This window comes from Cucurbita pepo, chromosome LG15, assembly GCF_002806865.2.
Source record: "Cucurbita pepo subsp. pepo cultivar mu-cu-16 chromosome LG15, ASM280686v2, whole genome shotgun sequence".
Lineage (NCBI taxonomy): Eukaryota > Viridiplantae > Streptophyta > Magnoliopsida > Cucurbitales > Cucurbitaceae > Cucurbita > Cucurbita pepo.
In genome coordinates, this window is record NC_036652.1 from 3133645 (window position 1) to 3148340 (window position 14696).

The 14696-nt window shown below is 32.6% G+C and overlaps 3 protein-coding genes across 3 annotated transcripts; all 3 read right to left on the reverse strand.

Moving 5' to 3' along the window:
• Nucleotides 1–4603: 4603 nt before the first annotated feature.
• On the reverse strand, nt 4604–5774 carry LOC111776363 (polygalacturonase-like). Its single transcript, XM_023655795.1, has 3 exons — nt 5605–5774; nt 5254–5482; nt 4604–4910 (listed from the first exon to the last, which is right to left on the reverse strand). Exons 1-3 carry the CDS (start codon nt 5772–5774, stop codon nt 4689–4691), a joined length of 621 nt encoding a protein of 206 aa, XP_023511563.1. The 3' UTR covers nt 4604–4688.
• A 1553-nt stretch (nt 5775–7327) lies between these two features.
• Nucleotides 7328–9332, reverse strand: LOC111776233 (polygalacturonase-like). The gene is made up of 4 exons (XM_023655628.1): nt 8846–9332; nt 8465–8754; nt 7978–8206; nt 7328–7634 (listed from the first exon to the last, which is right to left on the reverse strand). Exons 1-4 carry the CDS (start codon nt 9287–9289, stop codon nt 7413–7415), a joined length of 1185 nt encoding a protein of 394 aa, XP_023511396.1. The 5' UTR covers nt 9290–9332; the 3' UTR covers nt 7328–7412.
• Nucleotides 9333–9849: 517 nt separating this feature from the next.
• Nucleotides 9850–11854, reverse strand: LOC111776229 (polygalacturonase-like). The gene is made up of 4 exons (XM_023655626.1): nt 11368–11854; nt 10987–11276; nt 10500–10728; nt 9850–10156 (listed from the first exon to the last, which is right to left on the reverse strand). The coding sequence occupies exons 1-4, from the start codon at nt 11809–11811 to the stop codon at nt 9935–9937; spliced, it is 1185 nt and encodes a 394-aa protein (XP_023511394.1). The 5' UTR covers nt 11812–11854; the 3' UTR covers nt 9850–9934.
• Nucleotides 11855–14696: the final 2842 nt, after the last annotated feature.

The following is a 14696-nucleotide window of genomic DNA, read 5'->3' on the forward strand; positions in this document are numbered from 1 at the left end:
TAGTAGGCGCGCGTAGGTGGGTTCTCCCCTATTTTTGGGCTGCTAAACTTGGGTAGGTCTAAGCAGGAGAAATGAGTCATGCAAGAGACCGTTAAGCGGAACCTTATAATTCCAACAATTTCTCACTTGCACTAAAGTTGGTGGGACATATATCTTAGGGCAAACTCTATACTCAACTCGTCATCTCACTTCCCCTACCGAAGATGAGTCATATCTCTTAGTTCTAAACATTCTAGGTGACTCTCAAACAATTTAGCCTGTAGAGTCATTTTATATAAGTCAACAACTAATATCAAAAGTTATCTTGATCATTACCCCGAATAGACTAAAGAAACATTTTTCAAATATTTAAGAAATTATCGTAGCTATACGAGTCATTTGTTGCTATAAAAGCAAAAATAGCTTGTATACCATACTTCACAGGTAAAATTAATCTTAACATAAATTTCAAGAAATAGTGTATCAAATCTTCAATTCCATACACAATAAAAATTTCTCATAATCCATCAATATTTTGAGAAAACTTTTAATTTTACACTTATTAGTCATACCATTAGTTTAATCGATATAATCTAACCAACTGTATATTAAACGTTAATTTTCATTTATATATTAATTGTCTCCCATTCAAGAAAGATAATTAATCATTGAAGTTACTTAGGATACTATTCTTTTAATTTCATATTTGAATGATACATTATCATTTTTGAAATTTTGTACCAAATATTTGACAACAATTTTATTAACACAAAATGTACGAGACAATATTAACATTTATTATTCATAAATCTCTGTTCTTAGAATTATCCCAAATCATTCATTTAAAAATGGTTACATATTTATTTATGTTAGATTGAAAGCTTACCTCGTCCCTAAGCAATTACTTGTTTTCACACAATGATTACGTAAATATATATGTTAAATTCATTTGAATAAAGAAATTTTACTCTTTTTTTTTTTAAGCGAACATTTTGCTTTAAATGCATTCTCTTTCTAATAGACTCTAGAATGCTCAACACGAGAGAGAAAGTCACTTTAGTTACATTCTCTTCAATTTTTTGTCATAAGTTCTATTTCGAAGATCTATATCTTTTTGTTGGTACATAATTTTCCTTTTGTAGATCCATTTATATCCTGAGTTTAGACTCATCAAGAACATCTACAAATTTCTGGATTTTATGACTTTAACGTATTTATCATAACTATTCTAAGAGTAATCTAACATGACAATTCGAATTTCCATACGATTGAGGCATCTCATAATTCTTCCACTCGGATGAGACTTATCCAATTAATGACTAGGATCTACTCGACTTTCAAATTATTAACAACATTGGTTAACGATCAGTGGTTTCACTTGAAAAATATTTAATTATTTGACTTTCTTTAGAAAATTTATATTTGTGGTGCAAATACCTTTTTCTATTTAGTATTAAATAAATAACGATCTATTTTTTGGTGTATTTACTTTTGTTGTCTGTGAACTTATAGGGTGTTTTGAGTTTGTAAGTCTTCCCTAGTGTTATGTTTCTTGAATGTTTTACTTAATTTAAAGAAAATATTTTTATTTTGTAAATAAATTATTTGCGTTAGTAGTAACTTCCATGATTTGGTCTTTCGACGAGTGGGAGTTACAAGTTGGAATTAGAGCTTAGGTTTTAGGTTCTGTAGACCGTCTAGGATTGACAATATGGATCTCTCTAGTTCTAGTTCGGCTCAGTTGTATCTCCCTTCGGTTAGGTAAGTGGTATATAAGTAAGTTGTGTGAAGTGTATGTTTAGACATCAGTACCTCCACCAAATCCGACAGTACCACCAAGTACAGTAGTCTTGATAGAGACACCACCTAAAGTAATACCACATGATAAACATTTTATGATTGAAGAGAGTGGGTACTTACATGATTCGATGAGACATGAACCACATACTTCTAAAAGTAGAGTGGTAGATCTTGAGGCAGCTGAACGGTGGTTGGAGTCTATTGAAACGAAGTTTAGATACGCGAACAACCCGAAAAGCTACAAGGTTCAATGTGCCACGTATATGCTAGCAGGACCAATTTATTTTTTGCGAAAATAAAAAAGTCTAATATGGATACTAGTGGAGGTCCAATTTCTTGGTCGGCATTTAAACAAGAGTTTTGTGAAAAATATTACCCTACTTTAGTGCAATTTCGTAATCGGGATAATGTTTTTGGAGTTGAAGCAAGGTAATCTATCAGTGGACGAATATGATATATAGTTTACACAATTATCTAGATTTTTTCCTCATTTGGTTGGTACCGAAGAGAGAACACAAAGCTCTTTATCAAAAGTTTGAGGCTAGAGATTCAGGGTTAAGTATCAGTACATGCATCTTATGATTTTCTTACCACTTTTAAAGTTGCTATTAAATTTGATATAAATACTCCAAGAAGTGACTGTAGTTCTCATAGTCAGGTGCAAGTGGGGAGTAAGCGGAGTATACTTAGATGTCTTATGGATCCCAACAGTAGGCAGTATCATGATATATTGATCGTTGACCTCCAAGAATGTGCCGAAATGCGATATCCGAACGTAGTAAAAATTGAGAGAATTTTCTCAGGAGGTGGAGGTGGTCAAACAAGTGCTAGTTGTCAGAATCAAGCATGAGGTAAAGCCTACGCTGCAACTAGCAAAGTAGTGGAGGATTTCAGTACTGTGGTGACAGGTACTTTACATCTGTGTGGATATTATGCTTACACTATATTTGATTCAGGTTCTACACATTCTTTTATTTTGTTTAAGTTTGTTCATCAAGCTCAACTTGAACTGGAGTCTTTAGGCTATGAGCTATCGGTATCTACATCATCGGGAATAATATTGATGACTTGTGAAAGAGTGAAAGTTGACAGAGCAATAGTGTCTAGGCAAGCTTATATGTGGTTGTTGATGATATTAGATATATATGATTATGACATTATCTTGGATATGAATAGACTATTTGCACGTCATGCCAATATTGATTCTTACAAAAGAAAAAAATAAATAATAAATAAATAATAATAATATTTTGACCTCCTATGGGAAAGAGCTTTTAATTTGAGGGTGCGCGCTCAATTCTATAAACTCCACAAATAAGTGTACGTAACTTATAGCAATGCTATATTGGGTGACCTCTTGAGAATGTTCTCATGAAACGTGTAAGTGAAGACAAAGCAACTGTAAAGCACTCGGGATAGTTTGTGGGGATAATCTTCACTCTTAAAAGCGAGAAGTATGCAACACATCATGTCGTAGAAAAGTGTCGGAGCTATCAGGCGCTGAATCTAAATTCAAATCTTGGGCATGAGACAATACAAAGCAAGTAATAAATTGTAGAGATATTCCCTAATTTAGATTGAGAATTTTGGGTGCATTACACCTATACTCAAAATAATCTCCCACCACTACTGACCGTAAATTTTTTACTTAACTTAAGAGTCGCCACCGTGTACATATCATGAACATTTAATGTAGAAATGCCTCCGGTGAAACTTTATAATAAAACCTAAGTTTGTCCTTTCATGTCACTTCTAATATTTTTGAAATAAAACAATACAAATTGAATTAATAAGAAAAATAACATAGAGCAAAATGCCCTATACTGACCTATATTCTAAATGGAAATGCGCTTACCTATACTAACCTATAGTTTACTAAATTCAAATTACGAAACTATCCTAACCATATATCATAGTCTCATAATTGTAATGCCACCGTCAGTTGTACAAGCGAGCCTTGTTTTTACTTGAAAAATAGGGTAGCACATGGCTTGTGTATTTTAATAAATACTTAGTAAGCGACCCCGTTATCGGAGTTAGATGCAAACACATATAGTTTCATGCATGAGACCTATCATAACAATCTATCTTTCTAGGGCGGCTATCCTAACGGACAACTTGGATGTGTACTTAATTTCCCTACACATAGTTTATAGTGTGAGTATGGACCACCAGTCGGTTTGCACACCTTCTGGACCCCTTTCTGGTCGGACGAGCATTCTCTGGTAGCTGTTGATGCCAGGCACCCATTAGGAGTAGCGACCTTCACAACAATATTATAGTAAACATAATGATCGTTCTCCTGCATCGTAGCGTACGCGTCTGTACTATCGTGAAGAAATAGGGTATCCCCTGATGCATGAACACACAATAATGCATGAGATCCCAACATCTTTTCATTTTAATTATCATTAATATAACTCTGCTAGCTTCTTGTTCATATTATATCATTTTTCATATAACTTCTCATAACATTTCTTATATCATTTATCATAACTCTCACGCGTATTCCGGAGTTGTATTTCATGATAATTTGTCGTTTTGCATATCAATCATAGCATATCATTAATATCACATATAAATCATATCATAAAGTTTTCATGGTTTTAGACATAACAANTTAAATTAAATTATTTGAGGATAATAATTAAGATGATAGTTCAACAAATTCAAGAACATAAATTAAATTAAAATTTTATTACTTAAAATTTATTTTAATAATGTTACCTAATAAAAATAAACTAATAAATATATATATTTTTTGAAGTAATTTAAGAACTACTAAATCTAAGTTGTGTTTCTCCGAATGATAAGAAAATTAAATCATAAGAGTTCGTTTATTAGGTTCAGGCAATAGAACTCTTCTATCCATATTTATAATACACGGCTAATACTAAAATAAGGTTCGTCTATTCTAAGCAACTAGGAGGTTCAACCACACCAGAGGCAGTTCCTTTGGCATCTTTGCATGAAGCTTTAGCGGTTTGATTATTATAAGTCACTTTAATGTTTTCCAAGCTTAATCCAGTGCAAGGATTTGTTGGGCTACAATCAAAGTTGACTCCTATTTCAGTGGCTGATGTTCCCTTGATATCTTCGTAAGTTACTTCGCTAATTTTTACTCCTGAATCCTATTCATGCAAATAAGAACAATCAAAATATGGTATGAAAACTAAATAAGGACAACTATTCGAGATCTTTTACGTAAAAAAAAAGAAAAAAAAAGCAATAAAAGCTTATGATGAGCAAAATGGATAATATTACACTCTTTTCAAGATATGTGAGAGTTACATTGTCCACAACAATTCAAAGTATTAGCCTAACACACGTCATGAACAAAATAAATTCTAATCCGTTGAAGATAAAAGAAATCAATTACGTAGGAAATTAAAAATCTAAGCTCTATTAATCAAATATAAAGAGAAATATAGTTGGTAAGAAGTTAACCGGTCGAGGATTAATGAAAAAATGTACCTGACCGGGGCAACCTTGGTCGTGTGGACAGTAATTTTGATCAATTATGATAGGGTTCTCCACATTATCCAAAATAATGTGTTGAAAATGAATATTCGTAGCGAACCCATTGCTCGGTCTTCCCCAAGACTTAATCCTCACTCCATTCGTAGTCCCGACAAAAGTTGATGATGTAACTGTCACATTTTTCACTCCAGGCTCATCCGCCGACTTCCCCAAACTCCCAACGCTACAAACATATATTCAACAAAATACCAAATTTTTGAGGAGGTTTCATTTTCTCAATTCATATTAATATTAGGTAACTGCATTCATTATTTTCATAAGTAAAAGGAAAATAGTTAAAATCACTTTGTCCANAGTTTATAGTGTGAGTATGGACCACCAGTCGGTTTGCACACCTTCTGGACCCCTTTCTGGTCGGACGAGCATTCTCTGGTAGCTGTTGATGCCAGGCACCCATTAGGAGTAGCGACCTTCACAACAATATTATAGTAAACATAATGATCGTTCTCCTGCATCGTAGCGTACGCGTCTGTACTATCGTGAAGAAATAGGGTATCCCCTGATGCATGAACACACAATAATGCATGAGATCCCAACATCTTTTCATTTTAATTATCATTAATATAACTCTGCTAGCTTCTTGTTCATATTATATCATTTTTCATATAACTTCTCATAACATTTCTTATATCATTTATCATAACTCTCACGCGTATTCCGGAGTTGTATTTCATGATAATTTGTCGTTTTGCATATCAATCATAGCATATCATTAATATCACATATAAATCATATCATAAAGTTTTCATGGTTTTAGACATAACAATCCTGATCCTAAGCATATCTTCAACAAATCATATCATAAAACATATCAATTCATCAAATACAACATAAAAATCACATCACATAACATTTACATATAATTTCATAACAACTTTCATATACGAGCTTATGACACATGCGAAGATGCAAGCACGTATCATCATACAACACACAATTATAACCAAACTACGGTAGGACCACTTACTTAGTTGACCTTATCCCGCGATCTCCCTAATTCAAATATGTTTGCTTCCGTTCCTCGAAAATACACCAAATCATCGTCGGTTGTCGTTTCCTATTGGAATATCTGTTCCGTTTCGTTAGTAACTTAATAACTATTAATTCAATTGAACTTAAATTGAGAAATTTACCCTTATACAGGTCTTACTTGCTTTAAAAAGGTCAGATTCAGCTTCACAACGGACGAAATGATGGAAAATGATTGGTTTTTCTTTATCGAGCCGAGAGGAACGAATTTTAAGACGCTGACCCGAAATTCTCATGCATTCAAAATAATGAAAACAATCTTTCACCCATCCCCACAATTTACAAATATGTAATTATCTCTTAGTATTTTTCAAAAACATTTCAAGAACTTTGATGAATCAATTAGTGACTAACACTCTATGTACCAAACTTCTTATTTAAGCTTTGACATAAAAGGTAATTTGGGATCTTAAAAGCCAACAACATGCCTAAACGATACATTTTCTTTTCTTAGATCTTGTGTTTCTTTTTCCTTTTCTTTTCTTTTCTTCTTATTTTTTTAATATTTCTTCCCCTTTTACTCTTAATTTCTCAACTCTTTCCTATTTATAATTTTTATTATTTTTCTTTTTTAATAGTATTTGTTGGAGGAAGGTCTTACCTCCGCTATTAAGGAATACTCTCTTCTATTGTTGTGAGGCTTTTGGAAGCACGAAGGAAAGGGAGGAGAGCCTATGTTCAAAGTAGACAATATCATACTCTATACTCTGCACAACACTTGTTCATCTAACGGTTTTTTCATTTTTTTTAATGAGTAAAAGTTTATATAATTTTATTAAATTAAATTATTTGAGGATAATAATTAAGATGATAGTTCAACAAATTCAAGAACATAAATTAAATTAAAATTTTATTACTTAAAATTTATTTTAATAATGTTACCTAATAAAAATAAACTAATAAATATATATATTTTTTGAAGTAATTTAAGAACTACTAAATCTAAGTTGTGTTTCTCCGAATGATAAGAAAATTAAATCATAAGAGTTCGTTTATTAGGTTCAGGCAATAGAACTCTTCTATCCATATTTATAATACACGGCTAATACTAAAATAAGGTTCGTCTATTCTAAGCAACTAGGAGGTTCAACCACACCAGAGGCAGTTCCTTTGGCATCTTTGCATGAAGCTTTAGCGGTTTGATTATTATAAGTCACTTTAATGTTTTCCAAGCTTAATCCAGTGCAAGGATTTGTTGGGCTACAATCAAAGTTGACTCCTATTTCAGTGGCTGATGTTCCCTTGATATCTTCGTAAGTTACTTCGCTAATTTTTACTCCTGAATCCTATTCATGCAAATAAGAACAATCAAAATATGGTATGAAAACTAAATAAGGACAACTATTCGAGATCTTTTACGTAAAAAAAAAGAAAAAAAAAGCAATAAAAGCTTATGATGAGCAAAATGGATAATATTACACTCTTTTCAAGATATGTGAGAGTTACATTGTCCACAACAATTCAAAGTATTAGCCTAACACACGTCATGAACAAAATAAATTCTAATCCGTTGAAGATAAAAGAAATCAATTACGTAGGAAATTAAAAATCTAAGCTCTATTAATCAAATATAAAGAGAAATATAGTTGGTAAGAAGTTAACCGGTCGAGGATTAATGAAAAAATGTACCTGACCGGGGCAACCTTGGTCGTGTGGACAGTAATTTTGATCAATTATGATAGGGTTCTCCACATTATCCAAAATAATGTGTTGAAAATGAATATTCGTAGCGAACCCATTGCTCGGTCTTCCCCAAGACTTAATCCTCACTCCATTCGTAGTCCCGACAAAAGTTGATGATGTAACTGTCACATTTTTCACTCCAGGCTCATCCGCCGACTTCCCCAAACTCCCAACGCTACAAACATATATTCAACAAAATACCAAATTTTTGAGGAGGTTTCATTTTCTCAATTCATATTAATATTAGGTAACTGCATTCATTATTTTCATAAGTAAAAGGAAAATAGTTAAAATCACTTTGTCCAAGAACAAAAGATTTCTAAAACGGTGTTTTAATTCATTCAAAATCCAATTTTATATTTGATTGTATAATTCCTAATTAATTTATCATACAAACAAAATAATTTCAAAAAATAATTTTATTGTCACCTACCTGATCCCGTGTCCAGGTCCACATGTAATATTTTCTATCCATAAGTTAGTGGTCCCTGGACCAATTGAGATGCAGTCGTCACCTGTGCCAATGTTGGAGCTGAGGATAGTCACGTCTGATGATTCCTCCACATGGATGCCATCAGTGTTTGGACTATTGCCAGCATCTGAGACCTTCACTCCTTGAATGTTCACATTTTGGCAACCATGCACCACGATGTTGAACATTTGGCTATTAATCGAAGTTAATCCATTGATTATTACGTTTTGTGAATTTTCTATCTCGAGATTCTACAAATTTAAAACAATCAAGAGCTAGAATTAATACAAATATAAATCAATATGGTAATTTTTATATCTAGCCAACTTAAATAATGTATACCGTGGCTCCATCAGGGCAATTATTCCCTGAGAGTTTACAGTTCCATATGCCAGATCCTTGCCCGTCAATAACACCGCCATAAATGGAAAGCCCATTTACGTTTTGAAACTCAATCCAAGTTTTAGTTTTAGCTAGAACTTGAATGTCTGAGGAAGCCACAAGAGTGCCATCCATGCGAATAGTAATTACATTGTTCTTACAAGGTCCCTTAAAGCTCCCACTTTGAATGTAGAATGTGCCTTTGGGCACGTTAATAGTAGCTGGTCCCGACGAGTCACAAGCCTTAGCCCATACTGTTTGAAGCACAGGTGAAGCATCGGTCTTTCCATCAGGCTTCGCTCCGAAACTAACAATATCTAATATTAATTCATCAGCCATGGCATGGTTCAAAAACAGAAGTAGCCAAAGAGAAAGAAGAAACATTAAGTTTCCATAAAGAGCCATATGAATACTAACTTGTACAAATATTTTTGAGAAGGTGAGAGAAGAAAAGAAAGGAGAACTGATGGAAAAATGGAAGAGCTATCGAGTGATATTTATAGGCTAATGCATGCTTCAAGTCGTTTAAAACCGACTTAAAGNATTATTTTTCTTTTTTAATAGTATTTGTTGGAGGAAGGTCTTACCTCCGCTATTAAGGAATACTCTCTTCTATTGTTGTGAGGCTTTTGGAAGCACGAAGGAAAGGGAGGAGAGCCTATGTTCAAAGTAGACAATATCATACTCTATACTCTGCACAACACTTGTTCATCTAACGGTTTTTTCATTTTTTTTAATGAGTAAAAGTTTATATAATTTTATTAAATTAAATTATTTGAGGATAATAATTAAGATGATAGTTCAACAAATTCAAGAACATAAATTAAATTAAAATTTTATTACTTAAAATTTATTTTAATAATGTTACCTAATAAAAATAAACTAATAAATATATATATTTTTTGAAGTAATTTAAGAACTACTAAATCTAAGTTGTGTTTCTCCGAATGATAAGAAAATTAAATCATAAGAGTTCGTTTATTAGGTTCAGGCAATAGAACTCTTCTATCCATATTTATAATACACGGCTAATACTAAAATAAGGTTCGTCTATTCTAAGCAACTAGGAGGTTCAACCACACCAGAGGCAGTTCCTTTGGCATCTTTGCATGAAGCTTTAGCGGTTTGATTATTATAAGTCACTTTAATGTTTTCCAAGCTTAATCCAGTGCAAGGATTTGTTGGGCTACAATCAAAGTTGACTCCTATTTCAGTGGCTGATGTTCCCTTGATATCTTCGTAAGTTACTTCGCTAATTTTTACTCCTGAATCCTATTCATGCAAATAAGAACAATCAAAATATGGTATGAAAACTAAATAAGGACAACTATTCGAGATCTTTTACGTAAAAAAAAAGAAAAAAAAAGCAATAAAAGCTTATGATGAGCAAAATGGATAATATTACACTCTTTTCAAGATATGTGAGAGTTACATTGTCCACAACAATTCAAAGTATTAGCCTAACACACGTCATGAACAAAATAAATTCTAATCCGTTGAAGATAAAAGAAATCAATTACGTAGGAAATTAAAAATCTAAGCTCTATTAATCAAATATAAAGAGAAATATAGTTGGTAAGAAGTTAACCGGTCGAGGATTAATGAAAAAATGTACCTGACCGGGGCAACCTTGGTCGTGTGGACAGTAATTTTGATCAATTATGATAGGGTTCTCCACATTATCCAAAATAATGTGTTGAAAATGAATATTCGTAGCGAACCCATTGCTCGGTCTTCCCCAAGACTTAATCCTCACTCCATTCGTAGTCCCGACAAAAGTTGATGATGTAACTGTCACATTTTTCACTCCAGGCTCATCCGCCGACTTCCCCAAACTCCCAACGCTACAAACATATATTCAACAAAATACCAAATTTTTGAGGAGGTTTCATTTTCTCAATTCATATTAATATTAGGTAACTGCATTCATTATTTTCATAAGTAAAAGGAAAATAGTTAAAATCACTTTGTCCAAGAACAAAAGATTTCTAAAACGGTGTTTTAATTCATTCAAAATCCAATTTTATATTTGATTGTATAATTCCTAATTAATTTATCATACAAACAAAATAATTTCAAAAAATAATTTTATTGTCACCTACCTGATCCCGTGTCCAGGTCCACATGTAATATTTTCTATCCATAAGTTAGTGGTCCCTGGACCAATTGAGATGCAGTCGTCACCTGTGCCAATGTTGGAGCTGAGGATAGTCACGTCTGATGATTCCTCCACATGGATGCCATCAGTGTTTGGACTATTGCCAGCATCTGAGACCTTCACTCCTTGAATGTTCACATTTTGGCAACCATGCACCACGATGTTGAACATTTGGCTATTAATCGAAGTTAATCCATTGATTATTACGTTTTGTGAATTTTCTATCTCGAGATTCTACAAATTTAAAACAATCAAGAGCTAGAATTAATACAAATATAAATCAATATGGTAATTTTTATATCTAGCCAACTTAAATAATGTATACCGTGGCTCCATCAGGGCAATTATTCCCTGAGAGTTTACAGTTCCATATGCCAGATCCTTGCCCGTCAATAACACCGCCATAAATGGAAAGCCCATTTACGTTTTGAAACTCAATCCAAGTTTTAGTTTTAGCTAGAACTTGAATGTCTGAGGAAGCCACAAGAGTGCCATCCATGCGAATAGTAATTACATTGTTCTTACAAGGTCCCTTAAAGCTCCCACTTTGAATGTAGAATGTGCCTTTGGGCACGTTAATAGTAGCTGGTCCCGACGAGTCACAAGCCTTAGCCCATACTGTTTGAAGCACAGGTGAAGCATCGGTCTTTCCATCAGGCTTCGCTCCGAAACTAACAATATCTAATATTAATTCATCAGCCATGGCATGGTTCAAAAACAGAAGTAGCCAAAGAGAAAGAAGAAACATTAAGTTTCCATAAAGAGCCATATGAATACTAACTTGTACAAATATTTTTGAGAAGGTGAGAGAAGAAAAGAAAGGAGAACTGATGGAAAAATGGAAGAGCTATCGAGTGATATTTATAGGCTAATGCATGCTTCAAGTCGTTTAAAACCGACTTAAAGTTGAAATGATTTAAAAAATATTATTATAATTAAAAGATTTAATTTGACAAAATTTAGATAACTCCAAATATTTTACATTCGATGTTAAGGGTTATAAATTTTCATAAAAGTATTCAATAAAAACTAAACTTATTAGTAAAGAATGTGTGCATCAAATTTGCAAGAGCAATTTCGAGAAACCTGTTGACAATTATGTTATTTACCAACCATTGAACTTGCATGATTGTGTTGCATTTATGGGTTGTTTCTACTTCCATTTTTGGGCAACTTTTAAACTTCCTACCATAATAAGAAGTTCTTATGGTGTGTTTGACCTATTTTGGATAGACATCCTAAATAAAGTCTTGATGAAGATGTAGGTGATATTCAGAATATTCAACACACTACCATATACGAAATATACGAAATATTATGGAAAGTCTTTTAACTTTTTATTTGTAAATATATCACATAATTTCTGAATGTAACAATTTTTTTTTTTTGGACTCTATCAATGATATAACATTTTTATAGTTTATCAATATTGTAACACCCAAGTTACAATGAGGTATTAAATACCTATATTTCCTATCGAACCCAAATTTCTGAGATTTTATTGAGAGGCTTTAAGGATAGAAATTTTAAGATAGTGTAGAAGAGAAAAATACTTGGAAAAGTCCTACAAACTCAAGAAAAGTACAAAAGAAAAATGTTGAAAAATTAGAAAAGGGGTCCAAGGCAACACCAAAGGGGTATTTTGGTCATTTTTCCCTCCTTAATTAGGGAAATGTAAAGAAAAGAAAAAGAAAAAGAAAAGAAAAGAAAAGAAGGGGCCAGTTAAAAATGATAACACANGAGAAGAAGGAAGGTTCTAGAGAATAGAGAGAGACCGAGAAGTAAGCGCCACAGCTCCTATCCGGTCACGAGGAGTCTGATTTTTGCCGAGCTTTCTTCACAAATCCTTCATGGACATTTGAATCGTACAAAATTGTCAGGAAACGAAGAAAATCCGAAGGTAAGTTCTTGAAATTTTGTTTTAGCATTTCCCTCAAATATGTGAGAAATATTGGGAGTAAGGTTTTGAAAGTTGAGTATGTTAATCTAGGGAGGATGGCGCTCATAATCTTTGAACGGAGTCCGTTGATTCCGATTATAAGTAGGAGTTCCGTGTTGAGATTTATGCCATAAAGCCTCGTAATTAATTATTTAGTTTTTAATAATAATTTATATTATTTTATTTGTAATTTAATTGTTATCCATTGTATGAAANGGAGGATCATGTTCAAGTAATAACTAAAAAGGTCTATAGTATATGGATAAGGTTGGGTGCCTTATCTTGGTAACACTATTGATACGGTCCGCTTTGTAAATGTTACAAATAATTTGATCCAAATCATTCATGTAGAGACATGTGAGTGGATGTAAGGACCGGCTGACGCGATGGCTTTAAAAGGCGGGTAAATTTTTTTATCTCGATAAAACCATTAAAATTTAAAACATAATTTACATTATACCACAATAGCGTGTGCACATTANGACTCTCTGAAAGTTTGTCCTTTAATTTTCATGGGTGAGAATGACTCTCTTAGGGGATTTAATATGCCTACTATTTTGGAGACTTGACCAAATAGGGAGTTGAGAACATAATATCNACTACAAAGTCTGCTCCCGACCTCGACCAGCTCCTTATCACCTGGAAAAAAAATGGNAGAATTCACTCCTTTCCATACAAGGAGAGTAGATGAGTTGCTCTCTTACGTACTGATTTCAGGACTTGAACAATGGGGCCCCACACTCTCATTGGCGCGAGAGGGACGTGGTTTATCATTGGATCATAAACAAATTGTTCATTAGAGAATCAGTGGTACTNAATTCTTTGTTCTTGATTGTTCTTGATCTTGTTCTTGTTGTAAGTACTTAGACCCCTCTAATTCTTGTTCTTGANCCCCAGCTATAATTATGAACAACTTGTGAAGGATCGACTTGCTTGTAATGATTATATCAATGGACATAACTTGTCCTACCGTGCATAAGAGTGTAACTTTAGGTCTATAGTGGAGTGACGTAGAGTTAATGAATGGAAATTGATTAATTAAAAAGTTTAATTAATTAATTTTATATCATTGGAACTTATAATCGGTAGGTCCATAAAGCCTCCTTGCTAGTTCATAGTATCAGTGAAATGTTCAATTGATATTTAATATATTAGATATAAATGAGAAAATAAATTTAATTTGAAATGTCAAATTAATATTTAATATATTAGATATATTAAATAAATAAAGAAAATATATTTAATTTGAAGGGTTCTAATTAATATTTAATATATTAGATATGTTAATATAAATGGAGAAAAATATATTAATTTTAAGTGTTAAAATTAATATTTAATATATTAGATATATTAAAGGAAAAATATATTTATTAGTTTTGATATAATTAAATATTAAATCAATTAATGTATTTTAACACCGTAAATAAAAATATATTTAAAATTTGAATGAGATTCAAATTAGTTAAATACATATTAGGATATCTTGTAGTATCTAAATATGATTTGTATAAGGTATAATATCCTAATATATTAAATATGTAAATATATTATTTGGCAAATATTCTCCGAGAGTCCTTGTAAATAGGACCCTCGGGTTGAGCCAAAGACACATCAATCTCTCCCACTTTCTTTGGAGAATGAAATTACATCTCGAGAGAATTCTTGAAACTCTTGTTCTCCAATCCATTTAGGATTTTCTTTCAAGAGGCTCCCAC